This window comes from Eulemur rufifrons, chromosome 7, assembly GCF_041146395.1.
Source record: "Eulemur rufifrons isolate Redbay chromosome 7, OSU_ERuf_1, whole genome shotgun sequence".
Lineage (NCBI taxonomy): Eukaryota > Metazoa > Chordata > Mammalia > Primates > Lemuridae > Eulemur > Eulemur rufifrons.
In genome coordinates, this window is record NC_090989.1 from 62679519 (window position 1) to 62694990 (window position 15472).

At 38.0% G+C, this 15472-nt stretch overlaps 1 protein-coding gene and 1 pseudogene across 1 annotated transcript; one reads left to right on the forward strand and one right to left on the reverse strand.

Moving 5' to 3' along the window:
- Window positions 1-8087: 8087 nt before the first annotated feature.
- COX17 (cytochrome c oxidase copper chaperone COX17) lies at window positions 8088-15194 on the reverse strand. Its single transcript, XM_069472671.1, has 3 exons — window positions 14993-15194; window positions 12881-12969; window positions 8088-8221 (listed from the first exon to the last, which is right to left on the reverse strand). Exons 1-2 carry the CDS (start codon window positions 15097-15099, stop codon window positions 12885-12887), a joined length of 192 nt encoding a protein of 63 aa, XP_069328772.1. The 5' UTR covers window positions 15100-15194; the 3' UTR covers window positions 8088-8221; window positions 12881-12884.
- On the forward strand, window positions 8350-8417 carry LOC138388697 (small nucleolar RNA U3; annotated as a pseudogene).
- Window positions 15195-15472: the final 278 nt, after the last annotated feature.

Here is a 15472-nt window from a genome sequence, read left to right on the forward strand (position 1 = left end):
TTCCCCTGAATATATCTGGATCTAGTAATAGTTAATAAATAACAATATGTTGCCCAGAGCATTACCCCACCCACCCCAATATTTCCAAATTATAATTACTACCTATTAAACACCCATGAAGTGCCAGACCTGGATTAGGAATTTGCCATACTTATATTAGGTCATTAAATATGAAATGTCAGATTTTGCACCAAAAGTGTAGTTTATTATATCTCAAACAAGAAACAGTACAATTAATCAAAGTATGCACCTAAACTATCAATACAGTTTTGCCTCCTAACAGTAGCTTGTTTATGCCAGCAGTGAGGAAGCCTGGAGAGTGAATGGTGATGAAATCACAAAAGGTGTTTTCCACAGCTTGTTGAGAATTGAGTATTTTTCCTTGCAAGAAGTGGTTCAGAGCCTGAAAGAAGTGCTAGTCAGTTGGTGCAAGGTCTGGTGAATACGGTGGATGACAGAGAGTTTCCAAGTCCAGCTTCTGTAATCTGAGCAGCCTTGTTTGTGTGACATGTGGTCCAGTGTTGTCTTGCAGGAGGATTGGCCTATCTCTATTGACCAATCTCGGCTGCTTAATCACAAGCATCCTCATCATTTCGCCCAACTGGTTGCAGTAGACAACTGCTGTAATCAACTGACCAGGTTTCATGAAGCTGACGCTCATTTCATTCATGTGGAACCCATCTATCCAGCTTCTTTACCTTACTGATTTGTTTCAAATAGTTCAATATTGTTGAGATGGTAACATCAAATCTTGCTGCTAATTCACACGTACATTGAGATAAATTTGCTTTCACCAGAGCTTTCAGCTCATTATTCACCTTGGTCTCAGGTTGCCCACATGGCTCATTTTCAAATTAAAATCACCAGAATGGAACTTCTCAAACCATTGACTGAGCATTCATTAGCCACATCCTTCCCAAATACTTCATTGATATTTTGAACTGTCTGCGCTGCATTTGTTCCACAACAGAATATTCAAAAATAACATGAAGTTTTGACTTATCCATGGTTTCACAAAAACTGCTCTAAAAAAATTTGAAAGATAACCACAAGCCAAAACAAGTGTTTGAAAGGCTGAGGATGTACCTTCACAATAAAATTGAACAAGAAGTGTCAAAGTGAAACGTCAGAGATATCAACTGTCAATCTTAGTACTTAAGGAAAGAGGACATTTCATACTTAATAATCACAACAACTTTCAAAATAAATGTTATCCTTCTAGATCTGGAAGAAACTGAGGCTCAGAGAGGTAACAAGTTTCTACAGGCAGAAAGTGGCAGAGTCAGGATTTGAACCCAAGTCTATCAAACTTAATACTCTGTTCCAACTGGTCTGCACAGTAAGTATTATAGAAATATAGGACTAGATCCATGACTTCTACGCTCCTCCTATGAAGCCTGATAACTTCCAAGGAACTTTTGGTTGAACCCGGGGATCTACTCTGGCTTGCCAAGAAATAAATCTGGAGTATGCAAACATTAAACTAAGCAACATAACCCTCATTTCTAAATGATACCTTGATTCCCCTTCCTTGCTGCTGGGTTAGCACTTACTACTATCACTCCTGTTGCCCCTGGGGTACAAGTGGGGCACTTAGTAATCTCCTAGAACTATTCAAGTGCTCAGTTCATAGGGACTTTTACTACACTGCTATAACCTAACTAAAATTCATGAAAAATGAGAAATTGTCAAATATGCTGAGTAGAAGTTTCCAACTCAACAAATATTTGTTGAGTGCCTACTATGAGCCAAGCACTTGAGAATCAGATTCCCAAGTGAAGCTTTCACTCTTTTAGGGGAAAGAGACCTCAAAAAACAATGGAAATTCGGTGTGTGAAGTATAATAGCCACAATGAGTTTTAAAATGGTGGCAGCCTAGAAGAAGGGCGGCATCAGGAAGGGAAGATGTAAGATCTAGCATATGAAGTTGAGGTTTAGGGGTTGAGTTCACCATACAGGCTGAGGGAGAACAGCATTTCTTTGGGCGAGACCAGCAGAAGTATGCGCACAGAAGTGTGAAAAACTATGGCATGTTGAAGGAAGCCAGTTTTTTTATTTAAATAAAATCAACTGAGCAACAAATGCATACCTTATTTTCTCCTTTCTAAAGTCAAGAGGAAAAAACAAACAAACAAACAGTGGTAAAGCAAACAGCTAGAGTCTCGAGAAGAAATGCCTCTCAGCCTCCCTCAGGGCAATGCTTTGGACCTGTGATGTCATTTGAGCAGTGGAGTTTGCGGATTTCCATATGCTGCTTGTATGTCACTTGCCTGCCTTCCAGCCAACCCACCTCCTTTAACAAGCAGCAGCTGCTCATCCTTCCACCTTAGTCATGCTGCCCCTGAGCTTCCAGAGTGGCTGTCCCTGCCAGCTGAGAGCAGGGAAGTCAAAAGCACAGAAGCAGAGAAACAACAAGAGCTCTGCTCAAGATAGAATTTCAAAGCAGCTCATCTTTCCCAGCAAGCCTGCCTAAAGGGTTGGCCCTGACCCTTTAAAGAGACAGGCAGACCCATTAACTTTGTTCACTTGCCCTGCTGCCCAGACCACTCAGCCTGCTTCCCTGTCAGTCCATATATGTGCTACCTCAGCAGAAGGTACTAACACTTATCAAGCAGCTATTGTTTCCTCATTGTCATCTCATAATGCCTTTTTTTTTAATAGAAGAAACAGGCTCAGAGAGGTCAAGAAACTTGTCCAAGGTCACAGAGCTGCTATGTGAATAGGAATTAAAGCCCAGTCAGTGTGATTCTAAATTGTATATTCTCTGTGCTATACCAATGTACTAGGTATTTTGAGTTTATATGTATCCATATACAGGCTCATTTATTGCAGCAGGGGATTTGAGTATGCTACTGAGATGGTATTCGTGTCAGAGAATCACTGATGCACAAACCCTGCACATGGCCTACAGGGATAGTGACACTGATACCCATAGGATAGTATCTGAGATCAGAATACAATGAAAAGCTGTATCTGGTTTTTAAATCCAGATTTGATCAAAGAAGAAACAAAAATTTATTGTGTGTCAAAATGGCATGTTCTTTTAAGGAAATCCACAAACATGAAATCAGAAGCACAACAGAAAATATCTGGAAAGAAAAAGGAAAGAAACAGAAATCTTATCATTTGTTAATTCAATTCAATAAGCATTTTTTCAGGGCAAACTATAATACATATTCCAGGAATAGGGGATATAAAGATGAACAAGACAATTATCACCTTTAAGAAACTTTTGGTCTAGTGAGGAAGACTGACCCGGAAAAGAACTGCAATCTAATAAAATAAGTATACCCAGAGTTCAAAGGAAAAACACTGATGGGGAAGCAAAGAATTCAAACCATAGGGACTTTTACTATACTACAACAACTTAACTAACTTAACTAAAATTCATGAGAGGCTGGGCGCAGTGGCTCACGCCTGTAATCCTAACACTTTAGGAGGCTGAGGCGGGAGGATTGCTTGAGTTCAGAAGTTCGAGACCAGCCTGAGCAAGAGGGAGACCCGGTCTCTAATAAAAATAGAAAAATTAGCTGGGCGTGGTAGTACGCGCCTATAGTCCCAGCTACTCAGGAGGCTGAGGCAGGATTTCTTGAGCCCAGGAGTTTGAGGTTGTTGTGAGCTAGGCTGACGCCATGGCACTCTACTCAGGGCAACAGAGTGAGACTCTGTCTCAAAAATAAAATAAATAAAATGAAATAAAATAAAGTAATAAAATCCATGAGAAAAACATCACAGGGAAGGTAACATTTAAGCTGTACTATGAAGATGAGTAGGTGTTCCCCAGCTGGGGGAAGGCATTCCATGAAGGGAGAACAGAATGGGAAGTCCAGCCTAGGAGCAAAGCAAAAATACATGGCATATTCTGGTAACAGAGAACATCTTGTAGGTGAATCAAAATGAGTAGCAGGACACGAGGCAGGACAGGCAGGCTGGAGCCAGATTATGAAGTCAGCTGGCTACATAGTGCCTCTCAAGTGTGGTCATGAACCCAGCCTGGTCTTCAAACTGTTACTGGTCCACACTGAGAGGACAGAAATTGAGTGGTTAGACACCTTTATAGCAATTGGCAGAGAAACTTACGGCCTTTAATTTAGTAACAAAAACTTTGGGCTTGTATAATCTTTTTAAAAACTGTATGGTTGTCTTTTTAAAATTTCATTTTCTTAGTAGTGGTCTGTGATGAATTGGGGGAAAAAAAAGCTGGTTCTTCACCACCTATAGTTTGAGAAACACTGAACTTGAGGTTAATGCTTTCCTAATACAGATATTAAAACAGGACAGAGGCATGATTTTAGAAAGCACTGGATACATACTGCCAAGTTGATCTGAAGCAGATACTATGGTCTTCCTTTAGCTATTTCCGCCTTTTCTTTAGCTTACAGGACACTGATTTTGCTTGGGCAATATGTTAAGGAAGGTGGGCTTCTCCCCCAGTTGCCAGGGCCTGAACTAAGATTGGTCAGAGCCAAATACAACATCCCATTCCCCTCGGTGGCAACTGGCGTAAGAGTGGGCATGTGACCAATGAGATATAAGAAATGTGTAGGGGAGCTTGTGGGAGAAAGTATGCGCCCTGATAGACAGTAAAGAGGCCTTATCATTCATCTAGGCTTAAATACAGTTGTAATGCTTGAAGTTACCATAGTCATGAGACACAATATGCCCAGAGATGAGAAGGATAAAGATAATTAGGATAAACCTAATTTGGCTCAATAGGACTAAAAAATGGACTAAGTCCATGTCCGGGGAATGGTTTCTCTTCTGCTAGACTTAAACAAGAAAACACATGATTGGCTTCATCAGTTCTGGAAGAGAGAGCTCTGAGATGAAGATAACTTGGGTCTCAGATGGTATCATTAAGCCTATTGTATCACTGAATCTAGAGCTGATCCTACCTCTGGACTTCCACTTATGTGAAAGAGTTTTCCTTGATGAGGATTTTTGTTACTTGCTGTCAAAAGCACCATAATTGACACAGATAGAACTATCATCTAGCAGTTTTTAATAGCTAAATAAAGAAATGCTAGGTATAGTCACACATACACTTTTCAGGAAAGCATCTTGGAATATCCATCATAGCATTGACCATTCAACTTTATATTTTTATGGCTTATATACATATATATAACCACTAGACTATAACCTCTTTGAGGGTAGAGTCCATGTTTTACTAATCTTTGTATACTACTTAGCACATAGTGGGCATATAGTCTGTCCTCAGTAAACGTTGAATCCAACAGCCTCTCATCTCCTTGATAACAGGATGTATGTCTGATTCACACATGAATACTCAACACCTTGGGCTGTTCCTTGCACATAATAGGCCTTCAATAAGTATGTATTAAGTGAATAAATGAATTTAGAACTATGAATACATGTTTATATTAAACACCTGGTACAAAAAATATATTGGGCTTGAACTCTAATGACCTAGACTGACATCCCAGGTTACCAGCCATTTGATCAGGGTGACTTCCTTAACCTCTCTGAGCACCTGTACTCACCTGTAAAATGAGGATTATAGTTTCCCCATCAGACCTATGAAAGACATTGTAATCCTAAGGTAGGCTTTGCCTAAGGGCATGGTCCTGTTTTCATCAACCTTCAAGTCAAATATTTCAAGGTTAGACAAGACAAAGGGAATTAGAGAGAATAGCGTGAATATATCTGTATCGAGTTTAGGAATTATTGTGACTAGCAGAGGCTTAAGAAAGAGATGCATTAGAATATCGCTGTCACCTACCAGGAGGCCAACTTCTTCATTTTTCAAATTACTGTGGTAACATCTCTTACATTATTACAGAAATGCTGCACATAATCTTTGGGGAGGCTTAAGCACTAGACAGAAGGATGAGCAGTGGGTCTTGTGAGATGTACTTTTTTTTAACTGTGGCAGAGGTCAAGAAAAGTGCTTTAGTTCCTGTACAAATCAGGCAAGCATATCAAACTGGCAAAGGTTAAAAAAAATTGTGTTGCGAAAATATTAGGAAAATAGTTACTCTCAGATACTTTTTAGAAGTTTTTATGTTATTTATTTATTTATATTTTATATAGAGACAGGGTCTTGCTCTTGCTCAGGCTGGTCTCAAACTCCTGAGCTCAACCAATCCTCCTGCCTCAGAATCCGCCACCACCGCTGGTAGGTACGCTCAGATACTAAGGTGTAAATGGATACTTTCTTTGTAGAGATCAATCAGGTAGTACTCATCCAAAGCCTTGAAAACATGCATAGCCTCCAGGCCATCCTTAGCAGAGTGATTAGTAAAGGACACTTGTAAAGACTTTCTTATGGAGACTTCTGTAGTGTTATTAAAAGAAGTAGTCAAAAGAAAAAGAGAGAGAGAGATAAACATATGAAAAGATTCAAAGTGGTTCTATTGTATACTTGGTGGGATTTCAGGTGATTTCTTCCTTCTGTGTTTTCATATAACCAACCAACCAACCAAAACATAAAAAACAAAACAAAACAAAACAAAAACCAGAATTTAGGTATCTGATATGTATCCTGTTTCAGACGAAGACCCAATTCCTAGAATGGCATCCGACATAGAGCAGGTACTCTGTAACATTTGTTTAATGAATGAATGTAAAAAACAATAGGGTATTGGTTAAATCATGGTAAGTCATAGAACTGATTTAATCATAGCCAATACAAATGACGCTACAGAACTATAATCACTGATGGTAAAATATATATTAAAGGGAAAAGGCAATAATGTTATAATCTCACTAAAAATATGTAGCATAGAAAAATAATCTCATTTTTTATTTTAAAAAATGTATAAATGCATAGGAAAAGTCTAGAACAGCATATGCCAGAAATTAACATTGGCTGATGAGGTTATAGATTGTTTTCTTTTTTATAGTTCCAAGACATATTCAAGCAGAGTCTGGGCAACTCTGCCAAGGATATGCACTGGGTGGGAAGGTAGTTCATACCTGTCTTGGAAGAATACTCTGTAAACCATAAAGTGCTTACTAAAATAAAATTATTATATCCAAATGAAATGTAAAAATGAATATGCAATCAAAGAACTACAGAATGTTAATAACACTCAGTGCTAGATACCGTGCTAAATGCTTTATATACATCATTTCAATTAGTACTCAACAATTTTGTAAGTATTACTTCTATTTCTGTTTTTTTAGCTGAGAAGACCCAAAGAAGCTGTGAAATGCATGACGACACACAGTCGGCTGTTGAACCTAAGTCTGTCATACTTCAAAGCTATGCTGTTAATTAATTAGAAAGGAATCTCAAGGCATCATTTAATTCAGTTCCTTTATTTTATTGAGAGGCATTTTTCCCATCACACAATGACACATGAACATTACATATCCTTAGTTATGTTCCTCAGTATCTTTTGTTCTTGAGACTTTAAATTCAATGTATTTAAAGGCAGATATGATCAATTGCTTCATTAGCCCACAACCAACTCAGAGTACCATGAGGTTACTATACTAAGTGAACCACACTCCCTGTTCTACTCCAGCTGTCACTATGGCATAGCATTAAGCTGTTTGGTTAGTGACTTATTTGTACTATCCAGCCTCTAGACTGGGCCAGCTTCTAATTAATAACAGACAACTGTCTGTCCCCTAGGCACTAAACTTATGATTCTAGTCTACTCTACAATGTAACTAGCCATGCATAGATTAACAATGCCAAACAGTGGAGCTCTTCCAAGCCAAATCACCCTAATTTGGTCCAAGATCTAAACTAACTTCCAAAGACAACTAATAAAAAACAATAATAGTTTAAGTATTGAGACTAATGGCTTCTCCAGTTCTTCTTGCCTTTAAGAAAATTAAAAATTAAAAAAATGAGTATTGAATGAGATGATATGGCTACCACACTGACTAGGAATTGGTAAAGGGTTATTTATACTTCCATGTACCTAGTTTTGGAGATTTCATTGGCTGCGATCAGTGTCTGCTTTCTTGTAACAACAAATATCCAGAGTTCCCAGAATGACACAGTAACAAAAACATAAGAAACTTATGTTACAAGTTTTGTTGATATATGTTCTTTAAGGAAAAAAAAGCCATTTGTGTGAGGAACACAGAAAAAAACACACCTGAAGATCGTTGACCAGGGATATTTTCTTTTTTTTAATAAATTATAAATACTTTTTCCATTTATCAAAGTTCATCAAAGAACTCCCAAAATAATTTAGTCTTCTTCATTCTTCAGGAATTACTTATTCACACAGCAGAGCACCTATAGAAAAACATTCATTTTAGAAAGTCAGATTTCAGACATGCCAGGCCTCTGAATTTAGGGAACTAAGACCACTAGAAATGAATGCTTCAGTCCAATAATTAATTGTCACAGTTATTTTAAATCAGAAGACTATACTTTCAGGGATCATTTCTATAGTTTGTTATTTTAAATAGCCATAAAATAAAAAATCCATATTTTTAAATTCTTGTTTTACCTAACTAAAAACATCACTGAAACTGTTCATTACACTGTTTAATCTTTAGAAGCTTTTGAAGTAAATATTATATCTCTATCCATCTTCTCAAAAATATCTTCCAAAAAAGGCTAAGGCAGTTTATTTTTATAGATATGCAAGAGAAGAGACTTGCAAACCCCTCTTTGGCGATTAAAGTACTTTTGGCAATGGTCCACAAAGTGAAAGGCAGAAGGTCAGCTCAGTATACAAGGCACTTCCTGTGGAAAGTTACTTAATGCCAAGGACAAAATAAGGGCAACCCTTTTAAAATCCATTTGGAAAGATCAAAAAGGGAGACTAGCAGAGATAGGGTTGCTGGTCTAGCGAGTCAGTACCAGGAGTCTCACCCCATCCCAGTCCCTACTCCAGAAGACAGAGAACAATGCTAAAAAGGTAACTAAATTGGGCTAGCTAACTCTTCAAGTCTAATGCAAGTACTTCCCTCATCTAGCTGTTGTTAATTTGGTTTAGATAAAAAGATAAACCACATCAAGATACAAACATCTAAACTCTCTCCTTTCTAAAAGGCTCAAAGGAAGAATACACTTAAGCAAAAGTATGGGCAGGAAAGATAACCAAAAATGAAGCCATTCAACATTTCAACCATAGCAGCCCTTGTATTACCTCTTTTGCTGTTGACTACATATCAGAAGGGGCCACCTGGTGAAAGATCCTGACCGTAAACCTCTTTGGTTATATCTCTGGGTGTAAAGAACTTGACAGGAAGGACCATCTTTCTCATCTTGGCATTTTCTAGGGTCTTAATAACTACATACTGAATGAACACATGTTCAAGTGGCAGAAATGACCCTTTTTCTGGATTACCTCAGGATAAAATTTTCATACATAAATCAGCTGTTTCTATGTAAAATCAGCAAATTTTAAGCACTGAACAATTAAGTTCAGTTAAACTTAATAAATAGTGAGTATTAACACTACTCAGTGCTGGTCCTTTAATTTCTTTCAACAATTTTAGCCTTCAAACTGGGTTCTCTAGGCTTCTTTGACTCGTACAGTCAGAAAGATAGTAGTCACCCATCTATTTCCTCCTTATGTTTCTAATTAGGTTCTAGGTTGGTTTACTTTCTCTTTCAGTAAAAGCAGTACTCATAAAATAGAAGAAATTGCCTAGAATCACCACCATCATACCTATTTTTTCTTAGTAATTTTCCAGTCTCTGGCTTTGCTGCTATTAATTCTTCAGATAATTTACATTTAGCATTATGCCTGCTACTACTACTACTTCAGCTTAGGCCTGTGGTTGTTAAAAGAGGAGTGCACCTGAAAAGCACAGGAGTTTCTGAGTCAACAGGTGCAGACTGGGGCCTGAACTTTGGAAAATATTCCTTAGGTGATTCTGAGGTGCACCTCTGGGTAAGAACCACTAGGTAAATATAGCCTACTTATATATTAAGTTTAAAAGACGTATAATAGATTTATTTCCACTCTATTATGTTCAAGGTACAATTAGGATCTACTTTATTTAGGAATAACATTAAAATCTACAAAAGTTTTTGAATTAAGGAATTTTCATGATCATTGCTGGGAAGATCTAAGTATGCAAACTATTTTTCCTTTGAAAATATTCTCAGAAAAATGTGGTCTAATTAGTCTAAGAAATACCAATTTAGTTAAGTTTATCTTACAACACTGCAGAAAGTTGTGCTGGATTTTACCCTACAGCCAACGGCCTGGTTATTGAGTCATATAAATACCTATGTATTTCAGCAATAGGTCTTTCTAATTAGCTTTCATAATAAAGTTTTAAGATTGAAGATCAAGATTATGTGCAATCCTAAAAATGAATATGTTGGCAAGACAATCCCATTAAAAGCAAGGAGCCTGTGATTTTAGAGAATATTAACAGATCTGCACTCTAGTTTTAATTCCACCACTATCCATTCTTAATTTGAGCAAGTCTTTTTTGACTTCACTGTGCCTCCACTTCCCCCTGAAGGTTGGGGAAATAGGACATCTGGGACCAATGAGGACCCAAACACCTATTCCTCCTCCATATTATTACACTGAAAATGAAAGCCATGGCAGTTTGATTTCTTAAAAAGGTCCCAAAAGGATTCAGATTGTTCTTATAACCAAAACTCATAAATATGTAATCAGGTCACATATTCAGCAGACTTCTGCTATCCACAACTCCCAAGGTATGGGCTACTCTGTTTTGGTTTTTACTTTACAGTTTACAAAGTATACACATACATATATCTTTTAATCATCACAAAAACTCTATAAAGTAGTTTGGGAATGTATTATTATCTCCATTTTACAGATAAAGAAACTAAGGTTCAGCAAGTTACGGACCTGCCCAAGAGCACACAATCATTTAAATGTTAGGTTTTCTAAGTCCTAAGCTTTTGCATTTTCTTTTGTACACAAATGAAGTATAGAGATATCACTTTCAGTCTCTGCCCCAACGACATAAAACTATGGTATCTTCTGGTCCTTTTGAATGTATGTTTCTTATATCAACAATTATACCACTTTTGTGGTTCACATGAAGTCCAAGAGAAGCTTTTGATGGTCCTAAAATTAGTATCTCTTTTTTTTAATCAACCTTTTTAACAAGGCAGGTTTAGCCCTAGTCAAAATCTTCCACAACTGACTAGGAAGAGAGTTGGATTATGAACAAGGAAGCTATGTACAAACCTTAAGGTTTTGTGTCTTTAAAAATAGTTAATAGGTATACTTTTTAAGAATGCACTCTTACCCAAATTTACTTATTTTACAAAATGATTCATCATGGGATTTCTTTAAATAACCATCTAGTCTAAAAGCCACTTAAGTATATCAGGTATACATAGTAGTAGGTTACATATACCATACGATATATGTAATCACAAAATATATTATGGTATTTTTTAATAAATTACAAAAAGTGAAATCCAGAGAGGATTAATGTCTGGATGAAAAGTAAATGCAGCTGAAGTGAAAAACATGCTAAACTAAACATTAGGAGAATCAAAACAAAGCCCAAGGACTTTTAGCCTTGACTGTTTTTCACTATACAGTGATAATTCTTATCAGCTCTGGACAAGTTCCTTATCTCTCTCTCTTTTTTTTTTAACAGCACAATAAGGAAGATTGGCCATATGTGAAATTCCAAAGAGGCAGGAAGAGGTGAAAGGGAAAGAAGCCAGGCTCTCTACTACTATTATATTGGTATGTGGCTTTGGCATTCTCTCTCAGCCTGTGGCAGGGTGTTGTGGAAGTTTGAGGAGGCGCACAAAGCAGAGGGAGTCTGCCTGCAGACCAAGATTCTAGTTCTGAAACTGCTTAACCCATCTAGGGAGTCACCTCATAACTCTAAGCCTTAATTTCCTCATTTATTCATTCATTTAATTAACAATCCTCTATTGAGCACCTACTACATGCCAGGCACTGTTATAGGAGCTGGGGATGTGACAGTGGGTGAAATAGAAAATTCTACTTTCTCAGAGCTTACTTACATTCTAGTTCTAGTGAAGCTACACAGATGATTAAAGAAATATCTAATATGCAGGTGATGGCGTTACTAAAATAGAGTAGCTACTAGCCCTAACAGGTGGCTATTAAAATTTTAAAAAACTAAAAATTCAGTACCTCAGTCTCACTAGCCACAATTCAAGTGCTCAATAGCCACTTATGGCAAATGGCTCCCAGACTGGAGAGTGCAGATTCAGAACATTTCCATCATCACAGAAAGTTCTATTGGATAGTGCTGGGATAGAGTGATAGGAAAGGGATGCTAGTTTATATGGGGCGTTGAGGAAAAACCTCACTAATAATAACTTTTGAACAGAGACCTGAATGAAGTGGGGGAATGAGTTAAATTGATAAATGAAGGAAGAGCTTCCATACAGAAGAAAATAATTTATTTGTGGTATTGTTAGATATAGATCACTTAAGGTCCCTTTCAGCATTAAAAATTTGGATTCAAAGTTGTTCAAAAAATGGCCTGAGGTTTTAGATTTATTAGAATAAAACATGGTATAAAAGAAACAGCAACAATTCCATTTTCATTTCGCAGAAAACAGTATTTCCATGGGTTACCTGCTTTCTACTTAGAAACATTTAATGAAGACCCACAACATTAGAAAAAAGAAATAGAGAATATTTCCTTTTAGTTCCTTTAAGTCAAACAATGGAATACTTTGAACTTCCTACAGCCATGAAAGCTAACTCTAACAAAACTCTAAAGGCTTATGTCAAACCTTTTCTTGAAAGATAAATTCTTCCTTCCCAAACCTGCTTAATGTCTCTCAATTTATTAGCATTTTTTACTCCCTACAGTGGGAACTGAAAAATTGTTATTCATTCAGTATACTTAAGCATGTTAGATTAATCAGGTGAACCACCTTTCAGATAGAATGTTGCACAATGGCTGCTAAATCTGTAAAGCATACACAAATCTGAAGCAATAAGCTCACCATCTCAAATCTTAAATCCAAGGGCTCTCATGCACTCCTTGTGGGCCTCAATTAGATGTCCACAGTGCTCTTCTCCTTTCTCAATGATACTGTAAAACAAAATGTACTTGTTATCTAAGTAGGCATTAAGCACATTAGTAAATAAGCACGCATGACAGTGATAGGTAGTGAGGCAGAACACGGGTATGATGGAATGTAGCTGGAATTAAAAAAAAATGCTATTACACAATACAGCTTTGTTTTTATTTGACCTTGTCGTATCTCTGTGCACACAAAGATGTCCCATAGATAACTAGTTTGAGGGGGAATCTGATTAGACTAATTACACATATCAAATATTGCCTCTAGCCCATATCCAAGGAATAACACTGCTCTATAATGAAATAAATGGACTGAATAAAATATGTTAAATGAAGAGCAGAGAGAAGAGCTCAATTTTTGTCTACTATCACAGAGGAAGTAACTTTCTGATTTTGCCCTACATGCAAATGCACCTAAATATATCTGCTACTCACAAGACACCCAACAACATAAACATCAAAAAAAGATCTGGTAGCCAGGAGACAAAGATGAACTCCCTTCATGATGATCGAAGAACTTTTTAATTATAAAATTCACAAAGACTAGGACCACACAGTTTTGCTTCTAGGGATTGAAAATGATATTTTAGCAAATAATCAAGTTAACTCAAATTCAATTACCAAAAAAAATTGACTCCTGACTACAGATATCTGGGGAGAAGACATAGTGGTCTGAGGCAACTGATACAAAAGAAATTTAAAGAAGGGAGTAAGTTCTTCTGTGGAAATCCTAACCATTCCTTAATATAGCTCTACGGCTGCCTGCAAATGGGAGAGACTGTCTACGATAGTGAGCTCCTTATGAAGACAATAGCTAGAATCACTGATCATTCATTGAATGCTACACACACACACACACACACACACACACATTGTGCTAGGCACTTGATGTGGCTTATATATAGCACTTTGTAGCAATTTCTGTATCAGACTTCAGTCTTTCTATCCTCCCCTCACAGTATTATTTGCAGAGTACTAATTACTATTAATTAAAGCACTGAGTTCCTACACTGTTAATATCCCATTATACCAATTATGATTTCTCTACTTCTTACATCGACTATTTCCCCATTTTGTGAGGACAAAGGGGCTGGAGGGAGAGGTGTACGTTCATTATCTTAGGACTCCTTCTAATGAGATTTGTTCCACAAAGGAGGCTATATAAAATAAGAACAAACAAACTTTTTGTAGCTTGATGACAGATGATGAAATAGTCTGAATACTATAATGTCACCTACATGGTAGACTGGTTAACTTTAAACTTTTCGTTGCCCTAAACGGGTTGAAGGTTTTTATTTGACCTTGTCCTATCTCTATGCATACAAAGATGTCCCATAGATAACCAGTTTCAGGGGGAATCTGATTAGAAGAAATAATTACACATATCAAATATTGCCTCTAGCCCATACCCAAGGAATAACACTGCTCTATAATGAAATAAATGGACTGAATAAAATATGTTAAATAAAGAGCATTTAAATGTTAAACGAATAAAATTTGTTAAATGAGGGGGAACTCTTCAGAACTGTAAGGAATGTGCCCTGTGTCCCGCTATCTCTAAATTTTGGGAGAAAGACTTGGAAACCACCAGAAAACCTTTACTCTTTGATTTTGCCAAATCTTCGATCACAGCCCTTACCACGTGGTATACCAATCATTGGTTTGTCTCCATTAACTTTAAGCTCCTTTAAATCAGGTAGCATCTTTACCCATTTCTACATCTTCGGACCTTACGCACTGCTTAACCACATAATTACATAACAGATGCTCAAAAACCATTTGTAGGAGGCAATGAGTAAGTGAAGCTAGCCTCGGGCCAATCTGGCCTCTCTCCGCTCTCTTCATCGTTTCCCTGGACTGAGCTACAAGCTAAGTCAACAGAGAACCGACCGCGAAACCTACAAATCCCTGTAACTCTCTCAATAGCGCCGCACAGCAAAGGGAGGGCAGAGGGCAGAGGGCAGAGACACCGGAAGGCTTAGCGCGCGGTGAACGGGGCCAGTCGGCTGCTCCCTCCCCGCTGCGCACTGACCACGCATCGCGCGCCTTCTTGGTCTCCGGGCAGGCGCAGCAGGGCTTCAGCGGCTTCTTCTCCTGAGACTCAGACGGGGCAGGGCTTGCAGCAGCCACACCCGGCATCTTTCGCGCCAAAAGGAGCTACAGCGCAGACAAGTTAAACTCTTCCAGCCACAGCAAACGCCGATTCGCCCGCAGTCACTTCCGGTATTCGCTCTTAAAAAGGACAGGAAGTCCTGCCTCTCTCAGACAGCGATTGGGGAGGAGAGCGCGTGCGCAGAAGAGGAGACAGTGGGGCGGCAACCAGAGGGCACCTCTTAGGGGCATGCGCAGCAGGCTGGCTAAAAGGTCACGTAATCAACTTGAGGAGGGCCCAACGAAAACACTGAAACGACTGAGAGAGAAATCAGTCTCTCCAACTCAAAACTACAGTGTCATCTACTGTTATACTGGGGCAGGCTATACTTCCATTCTTGCTCAGGTTGTTGGCAGAATT

What these genes read in the sequence shown, in the direction of transcription:
- COX17 (XM_069472671.1), bottom strand. Translation starts at nt 15,099, where the DNA reads ATGCCGGGTGTGGCTGCTGCAAGCCCTGCCCCGTCTGAGTCTCAGGAG. An exon ending in AAGAAGGCGCGCGATGCGTG is followed by an intron (nt 12,970 to 14,992) that starts GTCAGTGCGCAG and finishes TTTGTTTTACAG; the next exon opens with TATCATTGAGAAAGGAGAAG.